At 49.9% G+C, this 17,075-nt stretch overlaps 6 protein-coding genes across 6 annotated transcripts; 2 read left to right on the top strand and 4 right to left on the bottom strand.

Moving 5' to 3' along the window:
- Positions 1–232: 232 nt before the first annotated feature.
- Positions 233–3,842, bottom strand: UREG_03752 (uncharacterized protein; the record flags this gene model as incomplete). The annotated part of the gene is made up of 6 exons (XM_002544189.1): positions 233–725; positions 836–880; positions 1,041–1,941; positions 2,023–2,987; positions 3,039–3,397; positions 3,465–3,842. The coding sequence occupies 6 exons, from the start codon at positions 3,840–3,842 to the stop codon at positions 233–235; spliced, it is 3,141 nt and encodes a 1,046-aa protein (XP_002544235.1).
- Positions 3,843–4,989: 1,147 nt separating this feature from the next.
- On the top strand, positions 4,990–6,752 carry UREG_03751 (uncharacterized protein; the record flags this gene model as incomplete). The annotated part of the gene is made up of 2 exons (XM_002544188.1): positions 4,990–5,032; positions 5,089–6,752. The coding sequence occupies 2 exons, from the start codon at positions 4,990–4,992 to the stop codon at positions 6,750–6,752; spliced, it is 1,707 nt and encodes a 568-aa protein (XP_002544234.1).
- A 743-nt stretch (positions 6,753–7,495) lies between these two features.
- Positions 7,496–8,575, bottom strand: UREG_03750 (uncharacterized protein; the record flags this gene model as incomplete). The annotated part of the gene is made up of 1 exon (XM_002544187.1): positions 7,496–8,575. The coding sequence occupies one exon, from the start codon at positions 8,573–8,575 to the stop codon at positions 7,496–7,498; it is 1,080 nt and encodes a 359-aa protein (XP_002544233.1).
- A 318-nt stretch (positions 8,576–8,893) lies between these two features.
- UREG_03749 (uncharacterized protein) lies at positions 8,894–9,634 on the top strand (the record flags this gene model as incomplete). The annotated part of the gene is made up of 1 exon (XM_002544186.1): positions 8,894–9,634. The coding sequence occupies one exon, from the start codon at positions 8,894–8,896 to the stop codon at positions 9,632–9,634; it is 741 nt and encodes a 246-aa protein (XP_002544232.1).
- A 373-nt stretch (positions 9,635–10,007) lies between these two features.
- Positions 10,008–11,787, bottom strand: UREG_03748 (uncharacterized protein; the record flags this gene model as incomplete). The annotated part of the gene is made up of 5 exons (XM_002544185.1): positions 10,008–10,075; positions 10,245–10,672; positions 10,743–11,211; positions 11,269–11,569; positions 11,596–11,787. The coding sequence occupies 5 exons, from the start codon at positions 11,785–11,787 to the stop codon at positions 10,008–10,010; spliced, it is 1,458 nt and encodes a 485-aa protein (XP_002544231.1).
- A 1,964-nt stretch (positions 11,788–13,751) lies between these two features.
- UREG_03747 (uncharacterized protein) lies at positions 13,752–15,231 on the bottom strand (the record flags this gene model as incomplete). Its single annotated transcript, XM_002544184.1, has 4 exons — positions 13,752–13,784; positions 13,848–14,318; positions 14,448–15,037; positions 15,108–15,231. 4 exons carry the CDS (start codon positions 15,229–15,231, stop codon positions 13,752–13,754), a joined length of 1,218 nt encoding a protein of 405 aa, XP_002544230.1.
- Between the last annotated feature and the right edge of the window lie 1,844 nt (positions 15,232–17,075).

Genomic DNA, 17,075 nt, shown 5'->3' with positions numbered 1-17,075 from the left:
GACGGTCTGGTTGGCATCCACAATAATGTACAGAGCTACCGTCCTTTTCCACTTCAGTTCTTCATTTCCATTGCCTTCACAGCCTTGCTCTTGATCAAAAGTACTTGAATGGCCGCTCAATGGACCATAACCGCAATATACTTCCATAGCTCTGGAATCTTCATTTGCTGATGAGTAGTTGATGACGCAGCCAAGTATGTACGAGCACGGCGTGAAAACAAGTCCTTCCAGCTTAAAGATCCAGGAGGCTGGGCTCGCTTTGCTTCGGTCCTCCAGTACTCACTTTAGCGGGGGCGCTCGAATAGTATTGAGTGTAGCGGTACCGAGACGGGCCATTGATGTTTGGAACGCGTTCGACGACGCTGTGTTCTGCTGGAGTTGGATCGGTTTCCTCGGCCCCAAACAACGACTCATAAGCTTGCTCATCGGCAAGTTTCAATCCCTCCTCAATCGCCAGCTGTTTCGTCTGGCGAACAAGCTGAGCATCGGCTTCTTTTGCACCTCCATTTGCAAAATCCCGATAGCGCTGAACAGACGCCAACTGTTTGATATGCATGTCCGCCGCTATATTTTCAGGATATTGCGCCGCCTTTTGTATCGTGGCTGCTTTTTGTGCGATATCACAATCGCACTCGCAAGAAAGAAAGCACTTCTTCTTGCACTCGTGGCCACAAGGAAGGAGTTGACGGCAGGGCCGTCCGCACCTGACCCTTTCGTGGGTAAAACTATATCAAGGATCGTTAGACCAAAAGGCTCGGGTTCCAAAGGATGATTTGAGGATCTTACGCGTGACACCGAAGGGGACACTCGTGTCCGCAATCTAAAGTGGCCTTACAGAGGGATAGACACCCCCCATCCAGCTTCTTCCACGTCTCGGGGTCTATTCCAGTCGGTTAGGAACCGTTCTGACAAGAGTTGTGAAGAGAGATACAACAAGAAAAGTCACAGTTTAACAGAGTGAAAAAAGAAGGACAACTGACCTCTCACAAGCGTTTTCTTTGTGTGCTTCGTACAGGTCACGGGCAATTTAAGACCCTAACCGCTTCGGCTCTTTCCGCATGATTTGAACAACCTCCCACCAGAGCCCATTTCGAATGGAAAGGGCTTCCGCGTTCCCAAAGATATAGAAACCACGTTTGGCTCGCGACAGGGCAACGCAGACTCGGTTTTCAACAGAGAGAAAACCGATATTGTGTTCGCCGCTACGAACAAGTGACAGTAGCACGACTTCGTTTTCCTCCCCTTGATAAGAGTCAACTGTGACTACTTTGGCATACTGCCCTTGTAGTAATGGAGCGTCTTTCAATGCCTTGAGAATCTTCTTTCGCTGCCCGTTGTAGAACGTCAGAACGGTGATGTGTTCTGCGGAGACTCCATTCATAAACAGATAGAGGTAGAATCCCACAACCATCTTGGCTTCGTTCTCGTTGTACTTGGATAGAAGGCTATCGGAGGATTCGGGCCACGCGTGGCAAAAGAAATAAGAACTCAAGTTACCCATCCCAGGGATACCAGGTCGATTCAAAACAGCCTCATGATCTTCCAAGTTATGATAAATCGGCGCAAGCATCCTTCGGATCTCAGGTGCCATTCGCCTCTGTTTTGTCAAGCACTTGAACTCGACGCCATTGTGAACGAGTCGTTCGAACATTGAAATGTTGAGGTAAAAGGGCTCGCCTTCCAGTTCCTTCAGGGAGCATTGTCCTTGGAGCTGCTTATGATCGCCGACGAGGATGAGATGTTCTAAACTTTCAACGCATGCAGCGGCGACAGGCGCCTCAAGCACTTCGGCGGCTTCTTCAACCAGAATTATCTTCGGTTTGATGCTCGACACGAGAGCTCTATACTTGCTGAGGCCAGTGGTCGTCATGCCTATTATCCTCGCATCTCGCAAAATAATTGAATCTCGTTCCCACTTGCCGACCTTCAAATTTGTTGCAACTGAGTCGTATTCTTTTATGAGCGAGCGTAACTTGTCGCGGATAATATCTTTGGCACGCTTCTGAAGAATCGAATACACACGACCACGGGCAGATGCTGGGATCTTCCACATATCATCGCATTTCAAATATTGGGCGTTCACTGCCTTCTCGGTGATCATGGGATTCATGCGGCCAAGATATCCTTCCTTCAAAGCCATATATTGACCTCTAAGACTTTCGTAATCATCATCGTCAAGACCTTGTTCAGCTTCAAGCTCCTTTAGTTGCTCATACTCGAGATCGATCTCGTCTTCGACAAAGCCGAAATTCTCCATTTTGTACGTAACATCATACTTAATTCTACCCTCCCCTAGCCAGGAGGAAACTGGGTCCATTTCGTCACCAGAGCAGATCCAGCCCTCGGAGCCTTTGATCAATGAATCGTGTTGCGTTTGAGTAATGATGCCTAGCTTGAGGAAAAGGGTGGCGGGAAGAGGCAAGCTCGACCTTTCCAGTATGAAAGGTTCCATTAACTCCACAAGCCGATTTGTAAGTTGCTTGTGGTGTTTTCTGGCGGGGTTTAACGCCCCTCCGACAACGAAAGGAATGCTATATTTTTTCCTTAGTTCAAACACTGTTCGTTTTCTGATCTCGAGATCAGTACTCCTTCCACCAAGCCGGACGTAATTCTGCTCAAAAGTTGCAACATGGCGCAAGAGCTGATCAAGAGCGTGATTGGTCTGTGCAGCGATGATAATTGGCGGGTCCTTGCGAGCCATATTCGAAAGCAATGTTTTTATAGCGACAACAGAAACGTGCGTCTTTCCGGTTCCGGGCGGGCCTTGCACAATAGACAACCTTTTCGTTAAGATTTGTCGCAGTGCTTTCCATTGGGATCCATCAAGTGATTCTGGTGGGGACGGCCAATCTTCGAGCACATTTACCCGTGACGGTCCATCTGAATGACAGTAGAGCTCTGCCATATCAATAATAGAGTCCCGTTTGACATATTCTGGCGGCGCTACATTGTGACTCAGATCACAGATGTATTCGGAAAGCGGGAAACTGCACTTGCATTAGCGGTGGTAGCGTAAGAGTCAAAAAATCTAGGCGTACCTTTCCGTACTCATTTTCTGGAGAGCCATCAGGGTATGTCTGACTGCCTCGTAATATCCATTCCTTGACTCCACCATGAGCCATTCCTGTTGGTAGTCAAACTCCGCATCATCGGGGTTGGCAAAGAATAGATCAATCTCGCACGGGTGCGACTTGAGGGCCTCCAAAGGTCTTGCAGCAACAACGGCGACAACGCATCGTCGTTTGAAGCCATCATTAGTAGGGGTCAGGGCAACAATTTTACCAGTCGTCAGCCGTTGGGAATATTCCCAGACGATATTCTTGCCTGCTCGAGCCGTTGAGAACTGGACTCTGACGGCAATCCCTGCTTGGGCACAGGTGATTCCAACGATATGAACCTTGTGGTAGGCATGGAATTAGTATCCACCAACAGAGGCATTGAGGGTTTAGAGACGTCCTACTCACCTTCTCATAGATGCAAACGTCCAAGGTATCTAACATTCGCGGGTCTTGGCGGACATAGGCCACCGCATCTCGAAGTGGAGCAATTGCATCCTCACGAAGAAGCTCGTAGTGTGCTTTGAGGTAGGTATCTCGAGATTCCCATGGCCCATCGATTTGGTTTGGCATAAGATAGACGGCATCGCCAGGGTTGATACCATCATCGATACCAAGAATCTCGTTAGAGGAGGGGACTTCTGGCTTTGCTGTCCAAGAGCCTGGTTTCGCCACAGCATTGGCAGCTTTGACATATTCTCTAATGCTCCTATTCAACGGCGCCGGGGTAGGCGGGGCACTTGCTGGTGCTTTTCCCGGCAGTCGCCCAAAGTATCGCGGCGCCATCCTACCGAATTAACAATCAGCACTCGTTATCAGGATGATGGAAAGGTTGGAGAAAGCAGTTGCAGCATTGTTTGGAGAATAGGCCCAAGATCCTTTGGTTTGTGGCTTTGTTATGAACTTACAAGCCCAAGTCACGGTTCACTTATTATTTTCCTGTTGCAATTGTCAGAGTATCCTTTGGTCTACAGCCAAAAGACAAGGACAGTGGCTTGACTGCTCATAGAATAGATTGGAGAATGGAGATGGATGGGGGGAGGTGAAGGATGGAGAGGTTGAAGAGGAAGAAAGAAGGAACCCAAAGAGCAGATTGAGAGGAAGAGAAGGTGAAAGAAATGCAAAACAACAGGAAAGTTCCGGCAGCATCAAAGTCAGCGAGCTGGGCGCCTGGACTGCAGTTGTCGTCGTGGAATTGCAGCACCATTCACTCTTGTTGTTTACTGAGGATGGTATATCCCATGTTCTTCTTGACAAGAGAGAGGAGTTTGAACATAATGGGACGAGAGCCTGACGAACATGAGACGAGAGTCAGGACCGCAGTACATAAAGAAGAGACGAAAGGAATCCTCTGTGAGATAATTCATAGAGGAAGCAAGCTTGCAGAACAGGCCCAACAAGCTGGCCTGGTGAGGTCTGAAAGCTGCATTTGGCACTTTCGGACGAATGCATTCTTAGACAAAGAGTGTTTGACCGGCGCCAGACAGCACATGTAGCACTTATTACTCTACTTGATGGTAGTGTATTTAAGACGGTCATTCCGCAGTCAATTCTTCACTGTCAAGCAGGCCATGGTCACGATCCAAGAGATGAAGTTGGAATATCTGCAACTGTTCAGTGATCACAGTGCCCTTCATTGGTTAAACTAACTAGTGGCGGAGTGATATTTTCTCCGAAATCCGGCTGGTGGGCATCCTGGATAAACCGCGGAGCATCAGCGCATCAGGCCCTGGCGGAAGAAGCCATGAGATGCCCGGTCCTGTCTCGACATCTCAGCTGCACATGATGACTTAAGGTATCAGTGTCGACAACTAGCAGTGTCTTGGTTTTCCCGCCCTTAGTCGTATCTGCACACCAATGGGCTTGCCGTGATGCTCTGATGTGCAGACCCGTCCATTCTCTTGTGCGGTAAGACTAATAGCTCACAGCAATCATGCTTCCAATGATGGAGGAGGATGAAGATCGTGACCTTGTGGGTAAGATAAAGCATGCTCTCTTTCACTTCCCGCTCATCCTGACACTTGTCTATCAGGGTCACCGGAAGGCAGCTCAGATAATGACGTGGATGAGACCATGAGGCCTGAAGACATGGAAGTCGACCAGGACCCCGAAAGCCCGTCAAACTCCAGTATCGCCTCTGAAAGCCAGAATACCCCAAATCCCCAAGTAGTTTTGACTCAGCCTTCGCCCTCAACCGTCACGGCCGATTCCTCCTTGCCCATGCGCCCGGTCCCCCGTTCAGAAGCATTGACGGCTGCCAGCTATGATATTGTCCCCACGACGGCGGCTCCACACAGCACGTCAATCAACGCCGTGACTGCCACGGCCGACATGCGTTGGGTGTTCAGTGGAGGCTCCGACGGATACATCCGAAAGTTCAACTGGGCGGAATCGATCAACAGTAAACTTATGTTGACGGTTGCCCAAAGGCATCCGTTCGTTGACAGCGTCGTAAAGGCCGGCGTTTTGATGACATACTGGGAGAACATGGATGGAAACTCGTTGTCACCGGTGTATTCCTTAGCTGCACAGTCAGAGGGCCTTTGGTTACTCTCCGGTCTGGAATATGGCGGTATCCGCCTGCAATCATTGCGGCATGATGAAGGAAAGGAGATTGCCATTCTTCAGCAGCATACATCCGCAGTATCTGCTCTCTGTCTAACCGCTGATGAACAGTCGTTGCTATCTGGTAGCTGGGATAAGAAGGTCTTTGACTGGGATTTGAACACTGGGCAGACACGACGAACATTCGGAGCTTCAGTCGGGCAGATATCTGGACTTGAAATTCGACCCGAATCGGCCTTACCTGTACCGCAGGAGAGTGGAGATTACAGGATAACGAACGGCACATTTTCCTCTTCTGACCGTGTAAAAGCAACTTCCGGTTCTAGTACGCTAAATGGCGGGACAAGTGCGCAAGCTCCCGGAGCAGCCTTGGGCCAATCGGCAGCATCTCCGGCGGATTCACTCTTTGAAGCTGACTCGCTGTTTGGAGACGACAACGGGGCCGGCGACACTGAAGTTCCATCCAGCGGCGTCTTCGCTGAGGCCGAAGCGGATGATGAAATGTCGAAAGCGATTACAAACGGTATACGGCAAGAAAAGGAAGATGAGGAAGAAGCAAACGCACAAAAGGAGCAAACTGTTCGAGCAAACGGGACCCTCATCCGTCAATCCACCTCTGACTCGGCGACGCTGGCAGGCACCCAGGATGGACACTCCTCGTCCTCGCAAGACGCTAACCTTCCTAATGGCATCATAAAACCATTGACCAACGGCCTGCCTTATGCAGACGACTTGGAATCATCGAAGACACTACCAGATTTATCGTTTGAAGCCACTTCCAACATTGTCCGTGACACAACCTTTTTATGCGCCTCCATGGACGGGACGATACGCGTCTGGGACCGTAGACAGCCAGATCCGGTTTCCCGGATAGTACCTCGAAACACCCCGCCGTGGTGTATGAACGCCTGCTGGTCACCAGACGGAAATTATATCTATGCCGGGCGTCGAAATGGAACCGTGGAGGAGTATAGTCTGCACAAGGGACTCCGGGAGGCCCAACGGACATTTAAATTCCCTCAGGGGAGTGGCGCCGTGTCAGCGCTAAAAGCAATGCCGAATGGAAGACATTTGATCTGGTACCGTGCCTTACTTCCCATACCATTGTTCTCTATTATTTCGCGATGCTAACTGCTTAAAAGTGCGTCTCACGACATCCTCCGTCTCTATGATCTCAAAGCCGAACAGTCCTCTCGCCACTCTACCGTACCTTTCCTCATAATCCCTGGTCATCGCACTGGAACCATTTCCCAGCTATACATGGACCCGGCGTGCAGATATTTGATTTCAACAAGCGGCAATAGGGGATGGGAAGGAGCCACCACAGAAGTCCTGCTAGGTTATGAAATTGGAATCCCGCCTGCTTGAGCAGGGTTTTCTTCGTAATGACCTAGACCGGGATTGGGCTGTTCGGGGCGTTCTACTGAAATGATCTGTGTCTCGATTTGTATATATACCCTAGGCAATTCCCATTTTCTGGCGTACGGGACTGCATATGAGACGTACTGGGAATGGGGGCCTTTTCGCTTTGTTTGCTTTTTTTCTTGGTGAAATATGGGGAGTCGGTTGTAATATACTTGTTCGTTTACAGTCACTGAACTAGAGTTGACCATTTTTGAAATACGTTTCAGGTCATCATCGTGCTATCAGATTTATTCAGAAAGAAAGCCGTTATCCCTAGGACCCCAGCCCCGGCCAAGGTAGCATCCAAACCATCCACAAAACTCCGAACAATGAAGGTTGACCAAGCTGACCCATAAAATCCCCAAGATCTTTCCCAAAACATAGATGCCAACTCCTGAACCAACCCATGCAGTGTATTGCTGAAAAGAGGACCACCAACGTATCAAACCATAGATGAAAACAAAAGATAGTCAATCATCTAAATCAAGCCCACCACAAACGGCCCCCAGGTGCTTTCTCCAATCCAAATAGTATACACTCCTTCGCTCTCGTATTCGATCCTTATTCTTCTCAAAATATACATACGCCGGCTCTTCCTTGGGAGCGCCCATATCATAATTATCCAACACGCCCATCGCGGAATCCACATAACTCCGCCGCGTCAGTCGACCAAGTATATGGGAATGGCTCGACAGCACGCCCGGGCGAAGATATCTCGACGTAAAGAGGACGGCAGGCGGCATACTGGTAGCTGTAAGTTTAAGCTGCGTTCGAACCCAGGTCTTTGACTTGCTGTCTGCCCACCACCCCCATAAAAGTGAAGTCTGTTCGGATAATAGGTCATTCTCGTTAGGGGGATGCATTAATTGATCGAGCTTTTCCGCATCGAGGACCACTCCTGGGGCTTGCAGGTACAACATCCGTTCGTAAGCTCCAAATTGGGCTGAAGCCTTTTTCAACAGAGGTGCTGTAAACAGCCGCCCTCCTTGTGCATTGCTCATGTCCATGGGGTATAAAGTAAGGTTGTATCGCTCGCTGGATGCCCGAAGAGTGCGTAATGCTGCCGCGATATTGGCAGACGGGGGGCTTGAGCCCCAAGACTCAGGGTAGATAACTATTCTTTCGATAGTAGAGGAGCTATTCGAGGTCAAAGCTTTCGCAAAAAGAAGCGTGGAGCATATATCCGCTGCGCTGGGTTTTGTTAAGATCTGAACGTAAGCTTTTGTATTTGGTGAGAGCTTCTTAATCCCACCATCTATCGGGGCCTGTTGAGAACCATGCTTGTGGTCTGGAACCGGATCATATAAACTGGGATTCTTGACGCCAGTCGCAAAATGGCTCTCTATCCTTGCCCCGGCTGTCTCTTTAGAAATTGGTGGGTTTGGCTTTGGCGTAGAGATAGGCGCAAAGTTCCTTGGCAAGGCCGCCTGTATGTTGCGGACGGACTGCTGCTGCAGCACGTAGCCGGACAGGAAGAGAAGAAACGTAAAGAGCCCGACGACTGAAGTCGATACGAACACTGAGATTGTGCCTGGGGTGATGAGGACCATGGCTTAATCGAAGCCTGCAGATTGACAGAACATTTGGTACACCCTTATAGAGGCGTAGCGAGGTCTGCCAGAGTCGAAACCACCTTGAAGAGTGTGCGTGACAAGTTATAACGAGAAGAACTCTTTGAGATCGACGTCAATGTTTGCATCGCCCGGTTGCCGGGCCAACGGTCTTATCGATAAGCACAAACCTTATTCCAAAATTACCGTTTTCGCTTTACAGTCCCGTAATATTCGTGCGCCGAAAGACCACCAGCAACTTCTTCCTCTAATCACCAGCAGTCCAACGATCAGCTCGCCTAGTTCCATCTAGCCGGGATGTCCACCCATCGTGCTGATGCCAGCGCGCTCCTCGACAACCGCGGGTACGCTGGCCCCCTAATCCGCGGCGTCAACCCTGCCACCCTCTTCGAGAAAGCCGTTCGCGACCGCATCACGGACTCCTACTACTGGAAAGAGCAATGCTTTGCCCTGAACGCTGCCACTCTCTGCGATCGAGCCGTCGAGCTCAGCTACATCGGCGGAACCTACGGTGCCAACCAAAAACCTACGCCGTTTCTGTGCTTGGCGTTTAAGCTGCTCCAGCTTGCGCCGGAAAAGGAGGTGGTGCTCGAGTATCTCAACTTCCATGACCCGGCGGCGGACGATGACGACGTTGACGAGGAGGGTGGAGACGGCGCAGCTGTGTTAAAAGCGGTTGGCGATTTTAAATACCTACGCGCGTTGGCGGCGTTTTATATTCGGCTGACGTTTGACCCGGTGGAGGCGTATACCGTTCTGGAGCCGCTGCTGTCAGATTATAGAAAATTGAAAAGAAGGACAAAAGACGGGTTTGTGCTGACGTATATGGATCAGTTTGTGGATGATCTACTTACCAAGGATCGCGTGTGTGGTACAAGCCTGTGGAAGCTGCCTGCTAGACGAGTACTCGAGGACCTGGATATGCTGGAAGAGAGAGTGAGCCCGCTGGGGGAAGAGATAGAAGAGATTGACAGGGAAAGCGATAGTGATGAAGATGGAGAGATTGGTGAGCATGGATCCCAGCATGGGGACGATTGAGCGTTCTGGAAGGAGGCCACAGAATATTTACCGGAGAAGCCTAATGTCGGGCTTTTGGAAAAGGCTGCCTTGAAAGATCTGCCTTAGCCGTTATAAACAAAGTGGAAGATGGATATCCGGCTCCCAGATAGGGAGTTATGGCTTTGCCGCTTCCCACGAATACGGAAACCTAAAGTCGACATCGTCCGCTGAGCTAGAAGGGCATAGGATTTGGGATCTAGAAGCGGCATCATCTGCTGTTTTAAGATGGATACCTACACGGGATCAGTGGCACGCAACCGAAGATTACCATTCATTTCCAAACCCATTGCGTACCGCAGATAAACCGTAATGGTTTGGACCCGTTTAATAGCTTTGAGAGGCTACGGGGAAACTAAGATGGCAAAGCGCTGAGGGCGTCTGTTGTATTCGAACTGTTGGTGATATATCCGGCACATATATCTAAAGTAGAAACCACATATCTGCACTACATAAAATATCTTGCAAGACTTCTATGTAACTCACAAAGCAATCAAAACTATTCATTGTAAACCAATAAAGAAGAAGTTTAACACCGCTCAAAACCCCTGCTGACGATGCCACTTCTCCTCCCACCCTTTGAAATACGGACTCTCCTCCAACGTTTCCACTTTCCAGCCTTTCTCCACGAGTCCCTTCTCCTCCTGCTCTGCAGCCCACTTATCCAAAGCTGGCAGCACAACATGCTCCACATGCCATGTGTTTTTATATTGCATGATGCTTTGCTTTCCCTCTCTAAGGATCTTCGCAACAAGGGCGGGCATACCCGGCTCGTCGCGGAATTCCGAGACCGGTGTGAACAGTGCTTTGAAGTTGAATATGATCGCGCCGGAGAGTGGGAGGCGGCGGAGGGTTTGCCAGTCGACGCGGAGATAGCAGGAGGAGATGTCTAGGTTTGAGGACTGATTTTGGCGGTGGAGCTCGTGAGGATCGCCTGGGGGCATGAAAAGGGGCTGCTCGACTTCAAGGCCCCATGAGCCCCGTTGAATAGGCTTGTCGGTTGGCATTTTGGCAAAGTATCTATTTCATGGTAAGCTTTAGAGGAATGTGACAGTGATTCCTGGTTCAACCTGGGAAAGTTTTCACATACCGGTCCATAGAGAATTGCATTTTTTCCTTATAATCCGGGATAGGGGCGTGGATTTCGTGCAGCTGCATGCCCAGTTTCGTGCCGAGATTCCATCCCAAGGAAGAACACACGGATCCTGCACGTAAGAAATAGTATCCGGTTTTATCGTCTCGCAGCATAATCCCAAAATCTTCGGGGACATTATCCATCAAAAAGACCAGTGGATCTTTGGCGTGAAGGTCCTCGACCGTATTTAAAATGCCGTTTGTAAAGTATCGCTTATTATCCGATAAACAAAAGTATTGTGGATATCTAGCGCAGAGAAACTGTATTACCATCTCCATAAGTTCCTTGCAAGCTAGCTCCGAGCCTGGCATCTTATCGAGAACAGTCTTTCCATATTGAGCGTGCAGCTCTTTTCGCTGCGCAATGCGGCTTCTGTATGTATTCTCGAGCTCGAGCCACCAATCCGAATCCATTTTCGTCAGTGCTTCATGTCCACGTTAGCCGATTATTGATCTCAAATATATTCAATTTTGAAACTTACACATCGTCTGATGATAATTCCACCTGAACGGCCGGTAGGGTCTGGGTAAAGCTTTGTCGATATCAAACTCCTTATACGCTTCCGGGAGGGGAATACCGCTCAAGGTTGCATAATCAGGAAAGTTGCCCATAGATTTTATCTCCTCTGTTGAGAAACCTGGAGGAGTAAACTTGACTTCCGTGCAAGTTTGATAGTTTTCGTTCATTGGCAGGATTGATTGTACCACGTCTGCATCGCTCAAGTCCTTTGGGGACAAGGCATCTTTGGTTGGGAGACCGGGATTTGGCAACATCATAGAGAGCTTCCCGGCGTAAAGAGCGGAAGAACGTCGCGATATGGTGGTGCGGAGGGCTGCTTCTCAGGGCTAATGTCTGGCGGCGGAGTTCCACTCGACGGGGCCTTGCGGCCACGGGCTTTGAATCCATGAACAAGGCGCTCTCGCTGCGTTTTGTTTATCAATAGGTACGTCGCAGTAGCCGCAACTAGGACACCTCCCAAGACCAGCATTGGGTTGTCCATAGCTATCGAAGGATCGTGCCGCTCTATCAGGGGCCAAGAAGTGGATTTTGATTCACACGTCACGGTTGGAGTCTCTGAGCCTTTAAGGATAGTAGCCTATCTTCACAGAGGTCGAGCAAGGCCTCCCAAGGGCAATTGATCGATATGCATATAATATATCAAGTCGGTCATCTACTTTGTTGTATCACAGTCAGATGCCTTTGTAAAGTATCAGGGATGGGACGAAGCCGTAAATGGCAATTCACCCCAGCGGCTGAAGGTATGAGGGGAGTGGGCGCTTATTTGCCGCAGAAGCTGTAACGCACCGAGGGCCAGAAGCAAAGAGTAGCATAGAAGAGAGTCTGACTTTGGGAAGGCCAAATCAATGTATCAAAAGAGCTGGTCCGCGTTTTATCCAAGATTGCGCAAGGTAAAATGGACTCAGTGTAATGCAAAAACGGGACGGAGTATAGTACATATAGCTGCTCGTCCAACGTGCGGTATCAGGACACTTTTATTTTCCAATCCAGGCAAGATAAGCCATGTGCCATCCCCAGGGTAAGCTAGCGATACACTCGTATAGCCAGCTTCTCCTCCTGAGCATGGGCTGGGAAGATTTCACTCCGCGGCAGTCAAAAGACCGCCATGGGGAGCACCAATGCGCCATCTCACCACTTCCCCGCACCATGTAGTGCAGCCGGCAATGGACCCCTACTGGCCGACAGGTGTAAAGTAGCCAGCTAGTTACCGAATCAAGATGGGTATTCCGACGAGATAATCAATGAAACGAGACATATCAAACTCGGGCTCAGCCCAGCATCAGACAGCGACATCTTTTCTCAGGGCACAGAGAGGCGGGACGTTGGGTTCCCGAGGATCTCGTCTCCCGATTGGGAAAAGATGGATAGAGGCCGAAAGGGGCAAAAGTATCCCGACAAATCAAGAGAGGGAAGCCTGTGGCGTTTGCCTGAGAACCACATAAATGCCATTAGTTATCCAAGCACCAGGGTCAATTCCCGGAGTCAGTCAAGGTAGATAATCCGATCCATCACTCATTGCCGCTGAGCGAAACTGGTGGCAGAAGCTGGACGGTATCCTGGGGCGGCTTTAAGCACGATGACTAAGACTCCGCTTTCCAACATCAGAGCGGCAACAAAGCTGTTTTCATAGTGATAAGGAACCCTTTTATATTAATGTCCTGGGGGTCGCTCCCTCAGTTGTTTCATACCTGCTCTCGAACTACTTGTAGAACCGAGGACGTGCACTTGTTTTGAAATAGCAATCGATTCACTTAGCTTTCTGGACTCTATACAGGTGAAATAAACCAGAGCGTGTGAATCGCGAAATACAGCAAAGCAGTTGGGAGAGTACATGCAAACGGAAATCAAATCCAGCATAAGACACGAGAGGAAACTAGAACCCATCGCTAAATAGTTTGCTTCCCATGATTCCTTGCCGCGTAATGGAAAGCAGAAACCCGATATGAACCAGAATACAGAATAGGAAACCCGGCACTCCGGCGCACCGCCAACCATTGCTAAACACTGTTCCGCCGACGCCAGGATTGTAAAAGACTTTTTTTCGGTTTCACCCAGATGCCCAATGTTGAAAATGAAAACGAAATCGAAGAGACAAATCCATTGATAATCATGTGAAAGAAGCGGAAATTGATTTCGACCACAATGAATATGCAGGGATAATCCTCTGGGCGAGTAAAAACGGAAAAGAAAATGCACCAAATTGATCAAATTAACAGACGATAATTTCAAGAGCTCAAGATAAGTTGGTCGTCAAAAGCATGGGTTGATACGTTGGGTATTCGAAGAAATGAAGAGCCCGAGCGACGCCATCTAGCCGGAATGCACCACTGTGGAAAAGGAAAAGGCATGATAAAGGTGTCGCCGGTTACCATAAAGTGGAATATTGAGTGATTGTTTCCGCGAAACGACAAATCACGTCTGGGGTATGGTAAAAGGTTGTTCCAATTAGTTGGATTCGGGAGGGTCAGGGTTGGTCAACTGGAATTCATGGGTTAGCTATTGGGTCTCTTGAAAGGAAGGCTGGCGGTTCCTAAAACTTACACGCAAGACAGGTCGGGAATAGTCTTGGTTATCCTGCAGCGAGATATTGCTACGGCGACCTCCATTGGCGTAAATGCCATTCTTCAAGCGCGTATCACTCGAGGATGGAACAGTAAGAGTTGCTGGAATGCGTTTGTTATTTGGGCCTTGACGAGGAGGGTGGAAAATCGGTGTTGGAACTGGTCGCTCGAAGTAAGGGTTCAAGAAATCCGCATCCGGGTCTTGAGGAGCAGGCTGTTTGCGTTGGTGCCACCTGTATAAAAAGAAAGCAGCAACAACAAGCAAGCCAACGCCGGCCAAGGTACCGATGACGATTCCAGCAATTTCACCACCGTTGAGGCCCTGTGCACCCCGAGAAGGTTCTGTCGTGTGGCTAGGGAAGCTGTTCGGAATTGTAATTGTTGCAATTCCTCCAGGAACAGTTTCCGTAGAAACAACCGGGGTTTGGGAAGTTGTCGGCTCGGTGGTCGCCTGGTGTAAAACGCTCGTTAGACAATTGCCATCAAAAGACTGTGGAAACCACAGCACAAAGCCATCCCCAAAAACAGACACGCAAGCAGCAGAGGGGGAGGGGTAGTGGGCCTTTTGGAAGGGTCATACTGAGGAAGACTTTATAGTAAGAAAAGTGGTTGTTTCCTCATGCGATTGCGTTACTGTGACCGTTGTTCGGTCCACAGTCGAAGAAGGAAAAGAAGAACTTGCTGTTTCTGATGAAGAAACAGCAGGAGAACCAGTCTGTATAAGAGTGGTTAAAATGGTCCTCAAAATGTCTTGGGCACTGGAGCCCGGTTGCCCAGATGGCAACGGAACGACTCTCGAAACCGAGAGCGATGTCGCCAAAGAATGGATACGCGTTGAGAACAAACTGGAAAAGGAATCTGAAATGAAAGTTGGGGTGGTAATTGTCGAGGGTCCAAGGGAACCAGGGCTACTAACCAACGAAGTGGTTGAACCGCCAATGGTGGTGGAAGGTTTTTTATCAAGCTGGATGTAAGCAAAGAGGCGCCTTTGCCTGTTTCCACATTTGTCCTTGGGGTATCCAGGGCAACCATCGCTACAGTCGCTGAGATCGGTAGTATCACCCGGAGCAGCGTCAGAGCACCAGCACGATTTGCCTTGCAAAATTGCAAATGCATAATCCCCAATACATGTCTCACGACATGCTCCATTTGATTGAAAGTCGCTAATAACTATGACAGGGTCAGCCTTCATTGACAGCCACGCCAATGGCATCGAGAGACAATGCATCAAGAAGCTCACCGGTGTCGAAGTTCGATCCAGTATTCATGGACGAGCAGTAAATAAGTTCAATCCCACTGACGGGAGCACATGCCTGCAAGAGAGCGAGGACATATAAGAACGCGAAGAACAGGGCTGAAGCCATTGTTCAAGGCCAAATTTCTGTTTTGATCTCGGAAGACAAGAAGCCGGCTAAAAGTGGTAACGAGGGGTCACTTTTCACAATTAGCAGGGGATGCTTTCAAATGATTGACGTGATATACGGGCAGGTGTTCAAAAACGAAGGCAGAATTGGGACGGGGAAACGAGTCAACGACGGATGATGGCCACAGCAGAAACGAAGGAGCGGGGATGAACAAAGGATGGAGAGGAGGAAGAAGAGGAGGAAGAAGAGGAAGAGGGAAGAGAGAACAGAAAAAATGTGCAGCAAAGCTCGGCGGAAGATGGCGGAAACTTCATCGCCGCGGCGATGAGATGGTGTGATACAATGTTGCGATGCGATGTTGACGTTTGGATAGATCAGGCCGGCTCTGGACTCACAGGCAAAAGAGCAGGAATTAATGTACAAAGAATGCGGATGTCGCCAACAAAAGCTTCCCACTACAAGAGAGCAGCAGCCATTCACCAGTCAGCACAGGCCAGCTAAAGAATGGGATTCAATGGCTCATTGAGCGGGAGAAGAGAGCACATTCATGCAGCATACCCTCATTCAGATAACTAGTTGTGCGGACCTCAACCCGACCTCCATCTGCGCCCGGGGCACAGATGCGGTACGGATAAGCTGGGTGCAACGACGAGAGCGGGATCAAGAAGACGTCCTCACGCCGTCGAAACCATTGTGCGTCCGTATCGTTGGGGGAGAAGGTCGTCGCCGCGAGATACGAAAGGTCCTATGCAGATGGGGATCGGCGCGGAAACGTGGAGGCTACGTAACTCGGTCCAAGCAGGGAGAAAGGACCGCAACGCTGGTGGACGGGAGAGAAGCAAAGGAACCGACAGTCGACAACGAGGGAAGCGAACGGGGCTGGTAATGACAGTGGGATCAAGGGAGAATGGCTCGACGGTGGTTGGGATTGACGACGATGGGATGGCGGACGAACCCAGGAGTCAAGCTCTCTTTTTTTCGATGTGGCCGCTGCTGAGTGACCGATGCCAAGGGACACACCAACTCGCCTTTCGCCAGCTGCATTGGAAGCAACTCGCTAAGTGAATCATCGACGTAATCCGCGGGCCTCCAGCGCAAGAGACGGCGGTCCAGCGGCTCGTCTCTTTTGCACTGTGATCCAGCAGCACGTCCGGCCTCTCCTGCTACTCGCCGGCATTCGCGTTTGCGCAGGGCCAGAGTCCATCCTTCGTGTTTGCAGTCCACACACTCCGTCCACCTGGAGAGTTGACGCTGAAGTTCCCACGGGTCGATCTCACGGCCCTGCTTGGCTCTGGCTCGCTCTGCCGGGGGAACAGGGGCCGCAATTGGCTCTCTGTCCAACCTAATTGTTTCAGCAGCGCAACCGGGATTTTAGAGAAGTGGATCGCGAGTCTTCCAGGGATGGGAGAAAGTCTACTCCGTGGTGGGAGAACAATAATAACTTCGGCGGGCACACTACGACGGCTTCTGGAGGATCAGGAACGCTGGTCGAGTGCGCCTTGGATCCATGATTCATCATGCGGACACTCCGGGGCGGTGAAATCTCAAGCCAACAGGTTACATATGTAACTCTCTAATCAAACAGAGAGATGAGGACATGTATGAAAGTGAGCCTCGAGCAGGGACCTCGGTCCTTGGGGCTATCTACGTAAAATTACTCAAATCTGCCTTCTCCGCCTGTTCTTATCCCGACCGTTTCTTGCTGGAGATCCATCATTTATTCCATACCCGTAACTCCATACTGCATACTCCGTATATCCCCTCGAGACTTGGGCAGCACGCGGGAAATGACCATCCAATGTGCAAGGCCAGTCACGAAGCAAAAAGCTTGAGGAAATCAAGGC

This window comes from Uncinocarpus reesii, genomic scaffold, assembly GCF_000003515.1.
Source record: "Uncinocarpus reesii 1704 scaffold_2 genomic scaffold, whole genome shotgun sequence".
Taxonomy (NCBI): Eukaryota; Fungi; Ascomycota; class Eurotiomycetes; order Onygenales; family Onygenaceae; genus Uncinocarpus; species Uncinocarpus reesii.
Note: the sequence above shows the minus strand (reverse complement) of the source record. Positions and strands in the feature narration are given on the sequence as shown.